The 10,219-nt window shown below is 56.0% G+C and overlaps 1 protein-coding gene across 4 annotated transcripts in view; it reads right to left on the minus strand.

Annotated features, from left to right (window-relative positions):
• Nucleotides 1-2,121: 2,121 nt before the first annotated feature.
• Nucleotides 2,122-10,219, minus strand: part of PHC2 (polyhomeotic homolog 2) — a 49,419-nt gene continuing 41,321 nt past the window's right edge. For 2 of the 4 annotated variants that reach the window (XM_007468705.1, XM_007468703.1), the window contains 5 exons: nt 9,289-9,418; nt 8,335-8,449; nt 7,121-7,262; nt 5,910-6,186; nt 2,122-2,418 (listed from right to left, as the gene is read on the minus strand). In XM_007468705.1, the coding sequence (XP_007468767.1) occupies nt 2,264-2,418; nt 5,910-6,186; nt 7,121-7,262; nt 8,335-8,449; nt 9,289-9,418 (819 nt within the window). In that variant the 3' untranslated portion in view covers nt 2,122-2,263. The remainder of the gene's footprint in view (nt 2,419-5,909; nt 6,187-7,120; nt 7,263-8,334; nt 8,450-9,288; nt 9,419-10,219) is intronic. The other 2 variants (XM_007468704.1, XM_007468706.1) reach the window with 1 other exon arrangement.

A 10,219-nucleotide genomic window follows, 5' to 3' on the forward strand; every position in this document is an offset into this window, starting at 1 on the left:
ACTCTTTCAGGGGTTTTAGTTCTCTTCTCCACCACACACATAAGGACAAACTCAGTTTGGGCCCGGCGCTGTCCTCCAGAAAGGGGAAGTGGAGGTCCAGCGTGGACTCACCGAGCTACACAGGCCACGGTGGGCCGGCCCACCTGGCCTGGAGAGGGGAGGGCAGCGCAGGGGGCTCCCGAGGCGCCCTCTCCACCAGGCACCTTCCCCGAGGTTCTGAGGTCCTTGCCCCCTGCCACTCCCCCTCGGCCCAGGCTCCTGCACTGGCCTCTGTCCTGTCGCCATTCCCGACCTCCGGGACCACCAGACTTTCCAGTCCTGGCTCCACCCTCTGGGTCGTCCACTAACCAGTTTTGTTTCTCCTCTTCCTCCGGGTAGTGGCTACATTTTAAAAGGCCTTCCAGAGAGTTCTCGTCCAGATATGGGTACTGGCTCTTAAAAGGTCATGTTACAGACTGAATGAATGGTGAGCGGTCTGCGCCTGGAGGCCCTTCTCCTTTATTCGAGGCTTAGGCGTCACCTTCTTGAGGCAGAGCTCTCCTAATAGTTTGCTATTGCAGCATCCAGAAGGCGCTCAGGGGTCGAGTGAGCCAAAGCCACCCCAAGGGCAGTTCTGGACGCAGCGCTGCAGCCACCACAGGGCTCTGCCTCAGGTGTGCCAGGTGTGCCAGATATCCCTGGCCCAACAGCATCGTGTCTCCCTGGTGGCAGTGCTGGGTAGGGGGGCTCAGAGCTGAAGGGGCCCTGGACCTCACACTCCAGGGGACAGCCATGTGAAGAACAGAGGTGGGATCTGCTTTTCTCATGTGGACTGGGGCCAAGGGCATCCTCAAAGGACCCAGCCCCAGCGAAGCGTGGAGGATATGCTATCCAGTTAAGGCGGTCGTCCCTCCCCCAACCCAGGGACCCACCCCTCTCCTGACAGATGAAAAGTAGCCACTCAGGACCACAGAAAGGCATCCCCAGAGGAGAAAGGCACAGAAGGAACAGATTTTACGGATTTATTTTTAAAAAACAAAAACAAAAGGTTAAAAAAGTCCTTCATTTCCAACCCTGCCTGGGGGTGTGAGTGGGGAATAGAACAAGCTCAGAAGGGCACCCACCCTTCCCCCAGGGAGAGTCCCACTCCCCCCAGGAGTCTGCAGAGGCCCGGGCAAGTCAGAGGCAGGCCCTCGCCCTTCCTGCCCCGCCTCCTCCACGGGCAGCTCAGACCGCCGCCAGCAAGTTCCAGAGGCAGAGAAGCGTGGGACCCGAGGCCAGACGCTGCCTTCACCACCTCAGTGGTGGTCACTCCAGCTCTTCTGCCCTTGGATGTTCCCAGGGCCCCACCGCTGGGCTCCCAGGGCGGGCAGGCGGGCAGGCGGGCAGACGCGGCCCGGCCCAGCCCACCAGCAGCTTCCTCAGTGCCGCCTGTGACACAGCAGGGCAGTCAGGGGGACGTCACAGTGCGGGAAAGGGCTGCGGAGACACCTCGGCCGTCTGGAAAGGAAAATCTACTAATCTTCATCGCCTTCTGATCGTGCCTCTCTGCACTGAGGCGGCCCTTCTTTCCTATTCCTCATCCTGAGGCTGAGTGGAGTCCAGGACAAAGCACTAAGTGGCTGTTTGCTACAAAACACCTGGAGATGCCAGAGGGTGGCTCTTGGCCTGTCAGTCCAGGCTCCCACACAGTCACACAGTCACACACACAGCGTTAAGGCGTCTGTGCCAGCAGGCGTGGCCAAACTGGGCCCAGCTTCTCTCCCTCCACCTGTAGAGGGTGAAGGGGGAGAACCCTTCTGGCTGCTTCAGAAACAGGCTGCAGTGGGAGAAGCTGGCAGCGGGAAGAGTTAGCTGGGCCCGGAGAAAGAAGTGGAGGAAGGCAGGCAAGGGCTTCCGAGGCCTCTAGGCAGGCCTGACGGCTGCCCTTGGAAGTGACCCAACTCAGGTTGGGAGCCCTGACCGTATACCCCCTGGAAAATGGGGGACAGAGGGAGGGGAAGAGAGCGGGGCTAGAGTAGTGGGACTTTGGAGGAAGCCAGTGCTATCAATATGTACAAGCATAAAGCCCCATCTTCTGCGCCACCTACATCTCTGCCCCTCCCACAGAAAGAAAGGCCCCTGAGAGCCATTGAGGAGGTGCCAAGACCTCCTCCCCAGCCATGCCCGACAGGGAAGGCCCCTTCCCTCAACTGGCCCCATTTCTGGGCCCCCAGGAGTGTCCGCTGGCTCTGCTCAGTCGGGAAGAGGAGCCCGGGGCCGGCACCCCGGTGCCCGGCCAGCCCTAGGAGTCCTTGAGCATGCTGATGCGCGCGTAGATCTTGAGGGCGGGCCCCAGCTTGATGTTCATGGCGCTCATCAGGTGGTCCTCCTTGAGCAGCAGCAGAGCTTGCCCGTCGATTTCCTGGGCACGGAATTCCTCTGCTATCTCCTGGCAGCCTGAGGGGACATGACCAAAGACAGTATCAATGAGAGCTACCAGCGGTCACGCTTGGCAGTCACTGCCCTTCAAATGCATCATCTCACTTGATCCTCATGACCACACCTTGAGGAAGGTGTTGCTGTTCTTATTTTACAGCTTGAGAGAGGCTGAGTGACTTACCCAAGGTAGCCAGACTCTAAGGTGGTCCTGTGACCCGACACCTCCTTGTTCACCCCCCACCCCTCCAGTGAACTGGGCTGACCCCGGAGATCAGTACAGTGTTGTGGAAGTGACAGCATGGGATTTCCAAGGCTGGATCACAAAGGGCGCAGCAGCTTCACCTTGGTCTTCTGGATAATTTATTTTGGAATATGCCAACCACTGTGTCGTGAGGACACTCAAGCAGCCCTCTGGAGAAGCCCACTTGGAGAGGAACTGAGGCCTCTTGCCCAGAGCCAGCCCCCCGTTGCCATGTGAGCGCAGCACCTTGGAAGGGGGTCCTCCAGCTCCAAGCCCTCAGAAACTGCAGCTCTGGCTGCTATTGTGACTGAGCCCTTGAAAGATACTCTGTGCCAGAAGTGCCCAGCTAAGCCACTCCACAGAACTCTTGAGATAAGAAGTGATTACTGTTTTAAGCCACTAGTCTTGGAGTAATCTGTTTCACAGCAGTAGGTAACGAATGCAGATCTGGGTACTTGGAAGATGGGTGCTGCCATCACCACACCTTCTCCATGTGGGCGTGGCCTTGGACTTGGCAGCGGGCGGGAGCTGGAGGGACTTTGAGGAGAGCGGCAGTGAAGGTCTAAGGTTCCCTGAGAGACGGGAGTAAGAAGCCTGATGGTCTTGGAGGAAACTGCTGGGGAGGCTTAAAGGAGTGTGAGGAAACTTACTGGAAATTGGAAGAAAAGGGATCCTTGTTATGAAATAGTAGAAAATTTAGCAACACTGTTGCTGGTGGTAACCCCGTGGGTGTGAGATGCCTACTGGACGTTGCTTGGGCTCAGGAGACCTCAGGCAGACCGCTGCAGGTGCCACCTGGCTTCCCACCGTGGCCGTGGGAAATGTGAGGAGGGACGAGGTCGAGGAAAACGAGAACAGGAAGGAGCCAGGATTTGCTGATTTTGAAACTCCTAAGCCTCTCCAGATGGCAAATGATGCTAAAATTAAGAAATGGTTTCTAGGCAAAGACCAAATCCAGGACACAGTCAAAAAGACACAGTCTAGGGCTTCCCTGGTGGCGCAGTGGTTGAGACTCCGCCTGCCGATGCAGGGGACACGGGTTCGAGCCCCGGTCTGGGAAGATCCCACGTGCCGCGGAACGGCTGCGCCCGTGAGCCATGGCCGCTGAGCCTGCGCGTCCAGAGCCTGTGCTCTGCAACGGGAGAGGCCACAGCAGTGACAGGCCCGCGTACCACAAAAAAAAAAAAAAAAAAAAAAAAAAAAAAAAAAAAAAAAAAAAAGACACAGTCTAAAGACGAAACTGCAGGGGTGACTGAAATCTTTTAAGACCGCAGAAAGCTCTAAGGTGCCGCCTCAGAGAACTGTTGGATCAAACGCTCTCTCAGGATTTTATGGGCGTGCCTCACAGAGCCTCTCCATTCAATGGCCCAGCTCCTCAGACTGTTAAGGGCACTGTCCCTCAGCTTCAGAAGAAACCTAATGTGGAGTAAGGCTTGTCTTGAAGACATTGTTGAATAACATTCATAAAAAGCCCACGAAGAGTAAGAGAGAATCGTCTGGCAGAAACACTGCTCACATGGACGGAAAGGGTCAGAGGTAATGTGAAATAAAAGCAGCAGGAAGTAGGCTGAGAAAACAACTCCACAGGCTACCTTTCATGGGAAAGGAAGGATGACTCAGGGTGGAACCAAGAGCGAAAGAGAATCACTCTGGGCTTTGAGTCCTAACCAAGCAAATGCCAACACATGCCCTGGTATGGACTGGTGACTCCTGTAGCATCCTGTGTTCTCCCTTCTCGAACGGGGCATCGTGAATGGGCACATCTACAGTGGTTACCCGATGCCCATCCCACCATATCCTAGGTTTGTGGAGGGAAGTGGATAACCCGTTCCTCGTTCTCAGGTCTGCAGATTGAGAGGAATCATCCTTGAGGAGCTGGACCCAGTGAGCCTCATCCGTGCCTGGACCTGAGTTAGATGCTGAGATCCTGGACCTCGAACTTCTGCTGTAATGGGATGAGACTTGTGGGGCCTCGGGTGGGGGTGAGGGTATTTTGCATGAGGGAGGAACATGAATCACTGGGGTGAACTATGGGAGTAGCCGGCCTCCAAGTAGCTCCCAATAATCCTTGCTTCCCTTTCATGCCTTCATGAGTCCCTCACAATGAATGGGGTGACCTGTGTGTTGAAGTGACAGAATGTGATTTCTGAGGCTAGATCGTAAAGGGCACGGTGGGTGGCTTCCACCTTGCTCTCTTGGCTCACCCCCTGGGGGGACAACTGGCTGCCATGTCACGAGAACACTCAAGCGTGAGCGTTCTGAAGACACCCGTGGGAGAGTGACCGAGGCCTCCTGCCAGCAGCCACACGCTCCCTGAGAAGCGTGTGAGTGAGGCACCCTGGCAGAAGATCTGACAGCCCCAGGTGACCCTTCACATGGCCTCGGCTGGCCTTGGCCGACATCCTCATCGCAACCTCCTAAGAATCCCTGTGGCAGAACTGCCCACCTAAACTGCTCCTGAATTCCTTATCCACATGACCTGTGCGATAACAAATCTGGGGGATGCAGCAATAGATAATACGCTGGGTTAAGTGGCAGAGCCAGGATTTGAGCCCAGTTCTGTTTAACTCCGAAGCCTGCTCTTAACCACTATATCCCACTTTGGTCTCTGAGTGAACGGGCTTATGGTCACCACTGCCTGACCTGGTCAGTGGCTGGGTGAGACTGGCAGAAGAAACAGTGGAGAAGCTCTGGTCTCGACGAGTGCAGCCGTGCAGATGGGAGGTCTTTCAAGGTTCATTTCTAGATCCTACCTTCGAGACCAACGGCACTGCACACCCAGGGTCACGTGCAGCTACCAGCTCCTTTACATGCTTGTGTGTCTTTGTGCCTTTGCTTAGGCTGCTCCCTGATGCCGTCTCTCCATCTGGCACAGGCCTGCTTGTCCACTGTCACTCAGTGTAAACGTTCTTCATTCTAACGTTCTCCTTGACCGATTTCCTCCACTCCCACGTGACGCCCCTCTCAACTCGCCCCAGAGACACACAGGGTTGGTCACGTCATCACCTTCACACAGGCCCCTCACCGAGCCCACAGATACGGCAGATTATAGCCACGGAACATTACAGTCAGCGCTCCATGCTAGAATGTGAGCTCTTACCGGCAGGCACCTCCTCCTACTCGTCTCTGCACGCCCCGCCCCGCCCTGTTCCTGAACCCGAGCCTCTCCTTGAACTGCCCCGTCTCTCCTGGTGGCGGCAGGGGGGGGCTCTCACACCCTCGCTTTCCTTGCTACTCCAGGCAGGCGTGGAACTTCTAAGGACCTTACCTGGCAGAGAGCGGATGAATTCGTAGACATCTTCCACATTCCATTTGGTGGGCTCGCTTGGCAGGAAGTGGTGCCCCATGCCCACCAGGTCCCGCATGTGCACGTCAGGGAGCTCCAGGTCCCGCTGGCCTTGTCGCCGGCGGGAGGTGGATGAGCTGGCTGAGATGGGTGACAGGGGCTCCTCGTAGCTTGAGTTGTCGGAGCAACGGCTGGAGTCTTCCTGGCTGTGTGTTAGCTGCAGTGCGGCAGCAACTGAGAGGGGTACAGTGCCTGCTGGCTGGGAGCACAGAGAAACGGTTTTCTTCAGGATGGGGGCATAAAGCACCTCTAACAGAGTGCTGGGCAAAGGCAGGTATATTCTCCCTTTTCTACGTGGTCTGCTACTATGTATCTTTGAATTCGAGATCAAAAAGCATCTTTTGCCATGTCCCCTCTCTGATCCTAAGCAGAGTCAGTGCCAGTACTGGAGCATGTACCACACTACGCTGCGATGATCTGATTCTACGTCTATTCTTTCTTCTAGATGTGGGGTTTTTAACCAGGGCTCTGTGGGTTTAGGGGGATGGTCTATAAACCACCTGAAATAGCATGTAAATTTTCTTGTGTATGTCCATGTTGGACTGTAGCTTTCATCAGATTCTTAAAGAGGTTTATGGCCAAAACAATAACAATAAACAGCAAAATACACATAAGATCTGAAGCATCATACTAGGCTCTGAGTTCCTGTAGCACAACTTAAGAGATTTAGTGCCTAACAGCTCCTGACGTACAGCCAGTGCTAAAACATACTTAATGAACAAATACCCACGTTCCTGGTAGAGACCTTCAAGGACTCAGTGCTCTGATGTTCAGAGAGGCAACAAGGAGGGGAAGTAAAGGGTGTCGGCTGCCTCTCACCTAGCCCTCCTCGGAAGGCAGGTGCTACCTGGGACAGCCTGTCTCTTCAGGCAGGGGAGCCCCGGAAGTCAAGGATGGAGGCAAACTGGAAGAAAGGGGTGAAGTCGGGGCAAGGTCACGGAGGAGGGGAAGTTGAAGCAATGAAATGAAGGGACACGGGGAGACGGCTTGACCTGACAGATCATGAGAGATGAGAACACGATGCAGCACTGATGCCAGCAGCGGAAAAGGATGGCAGGCATCCCGGGTCGTGTTAGGAAGGGAAGTTGGTGGGGACCCGAGAGCACGAGCTTCAGGCTCCGCCAGCCTCTCACCTGCTTCTTGGTATCCTTGGTAAGTGTTGGCAGACTGGCTTTGCTGGCCCGACGGCGGTTGTGGGTTGTGGCTCCCGCCTTCTGCAGCTTGCTCCGGTCCGAGTGGAAAAGGCCCACTCGTTTGGTGCATCCCACATTATACCTGCCAGAGCCAGGGGAACAAGGGCGGTCAGGGCAGTCGCAGGGCGAATGGCCCAGGAGGAGGAAGAGCAGCCAAGATACTTGGCAAAATCTGCGTCTGCCTCCTCGTCCCAGTCCTAAGTCCATCACTCAGTACTAGCTGTGTGGATCTGGGCAAGTCACTTAGCCCCTCAGTTTCCTTATCTAGAGCGGGGGAGGAGACCACTCACTTTCTGTAACCGGTCTGGCAATAACATAAGCTAATGTGTGCAAAGTGCCTGGCACAACAACTTGGATCACGGTAAGGACTCAGGGCTGCCACATTCCACTCCATTTATCACCGGGGCCGGGAAACTAGTGTCCTCTGTCCTGACGGAGGACAGCTTGGCAGAGCGTCACAAAGGTGCAGGAGGCCCTCCAGCGCAGCCTGCGGGGAGGGAGGGCTGTGGACAGCCCTACTCCAGCTGGTGTGCAGGGCATCTCTGCCTGGGGCCTAGAGAGCTCCTCTCTTCTGGGGGCTCAGGCCTCTTCCCTCTTGGCACAAGGATCACTCCGGGCTTAGAGTCAGCAAGCCTAGATCCCCAGCTCGAAGGCTTCAGGCACAATTACTTCTCCTTGGTGCCTCAGTTTCCTAACATGTATAAAGGGCACGATAGCAATACCTGCCCCACAGTATTACTTTGAAGATTAGATGACATATGCATATTAACACCCAGCACAGAGACTCACACACAGCCGGCCCACAGTAAACAACGTTGGTGTTTACTGTGATCATCTGTCTTCTAAGCTGGGTGAACGCTCACAAAGGAAACATCTGTAGCCAGCGCAGTGGCTCTGGGCAAAGCTTCCGGTGGAGGCTTCGGTAAACCCTAAGGAAATGGGAGCTGCCAAGGGCGGGTGCCAGTGGGACCCAGGAAGGCCAGACAAGCTAAATGCTGCTTCCTTCCCTTGGACCCTTGCCGCTTGCCCTGCTCTGCTCATGGGAGTTCTTTGCTGAACGAGTGACAGGATGCTGCTTCCAGGCAGGTCACGGAAATAAGGAGCTGGGTACCAAGGCGCAATCCCAAGAAAAGGGAAGGGGCTGAGGCTCTTACCTTTTTGCACAAGCCATGGAGCAGAAGCGCTTGGAACGCTTGAACTTGTAGGCAAAGTCCACCCGGCCACAGAGCTCACACTTAAGTTTAAGGGGAGTACCCTCCTCTTTGGATTCTGAAAAGCATGAAAATCGGTAAGCGCGGACAAGGAGTAGTCCCCACAGGACTGCCCGCAGCCTCACCCCGGGGCCACTGTGCTCTGTCCTGCCTGCAGCAGCGGCTTGGAGAGTGCCAAACTGCTTTTGTCGCTATTTTTGGAAGGGCTGTGGTTTCACCCCTGGAAAGTATCCGAAGGTGTCCAAAGATGGCCCCTGGACACCTGGCAGTTTCTTCTTCTAAGGACTATGAGACAAAGCACGGTTGGGGAAGAACCAGCGGCCCCCTTTATGACCCTGGAAGAGAGCAGGCGCGGCTCAGAGGGAAAGCTTCAATGCTGTCACCACTGATCTGGAATTACCCCGCCCTTCCCTTGAGGTGTCCAGCTGGCTGCCGGCCTGGGTAACAGAGCCCAGGAGTTCTGCAGCCTACGTGGGCGTCCCGTCCCGCCTACACTTAGTCGGTGGCTCGTGTGGCAAGTGCAGCCCTCGCTGGCCCCCGTCCTGAGTGCAGGCTCCTGAGGCGGTACAGGAAGGGCACAAGCCACCTGGGGCTGCTCCTGCAGGCCTACAACTGGCGAGTGACTCACGCGGGCAAAGCCGCTCTTGGAATCCTGGGGCTGGCAGGAGTGGGGCTGGAGACAGGCAGGGCACACTCAGTTCCCCAGGGGCAGGAACTGCCGTCCGTTTTCTAGGGACAGGGCTGAGCGGGCGCTGGGGGAAACGTCTGGTCAGCTGACACGTTCACACGCTCCCCGGCTCAGAGCCCCTCCGTGGATACTAGGAAAGGACCTTCCAGCCTTGCTGAGTCCTGTTCAGCCCCATCAGAAGCCCCAGCATCCAGGGTCTGAGACGCTACCTTGCAGATAGGGCTCCTCCATCTCTGAGTCAGTGGTGGTGGTATGGTCCTGCTGCGGAAGTTTCTCAGGCAAGAACCCCTGTGCATACTTCTTCTTGAGATTCCCCACCAGCAGGGATGAGCGTCCCACCTAGGGGACAAGGCAACACGGAGGCCATGAGGGTTAGGTGGGCATGCTTCCTTGCCATCCAGCCTCATCAAAATTACATGTATAAAGCACCCAGGCACAGATGCCCGCCCCTGTATCACCATCCAGGTACACCCTGCTCAAGGCCTGTTTTGCTGTTTAGCTCAAGAGGCAAGATGCCAATGACCACCAAGGCACAGGGATGGAAATGGCTTCAACCCAGGACCAATGGATGGCTTAGGAGGTCAGGAGAATATCTACTTTTTCAATCGTCTAGGGGACAGAGATGGAGGCAGGGATCAGGTTTCCCGCAGCACCAGGACAAGGGCCAGGCCCCAGCACTCACGCGTCATGGGGCAGGAACACAGCTGAGGCTGTGTGTGACTGTATGTGTGACACACAGACCCAGCCGCCATTCCTGGATGCCTTTACTGTTCTCTCCCTTACCACTGCCCTACCCGAGCCAGAGGGACAGGCAGTCACAGAGGAGAAGAGGAAAACGCAGACGCTGGGCCACACCGGAAAGCAAAGGCCCTCGGTGGTGCCAGGATCCCAGACTAGCTGATTCACTCTTTGGTGCACTCCCTTTGTTGCCTTTTGTGCAGGCAGCCTGGTTGCCAGATCTCTTGGGTGATGCTGGGGCTGCTGTCCAATCAGCATCGATCCTGTGAGATCAGCTGGGTTCTGGAGCTTCTCCAGGGGGCCAAAGGGAGGACCTAGTCTAATGAGGGAAGGGATGTGACAGGGCTAGAGCTACTTACAGCTAAGGTGCCCCAGGCCTTGACCGACCTCCAGAGGGAAAGA

The sequence above is a fragment of the Lipotes vexillifer genome, unplaced genomic scaffold (assembly GCF_000442215.2).
Source record: "Lipotes vexillifer unplaced genomic scaffold, Lipotes_vexillifer_v1.1 scaffold1261, whole genome shotgun sequence".
NCBI lineage: Eukaryota > Metazoa > Chordata > Mammalia > Artiodactyla > Lipotidae > Lipotes > Lipotes vexillifer.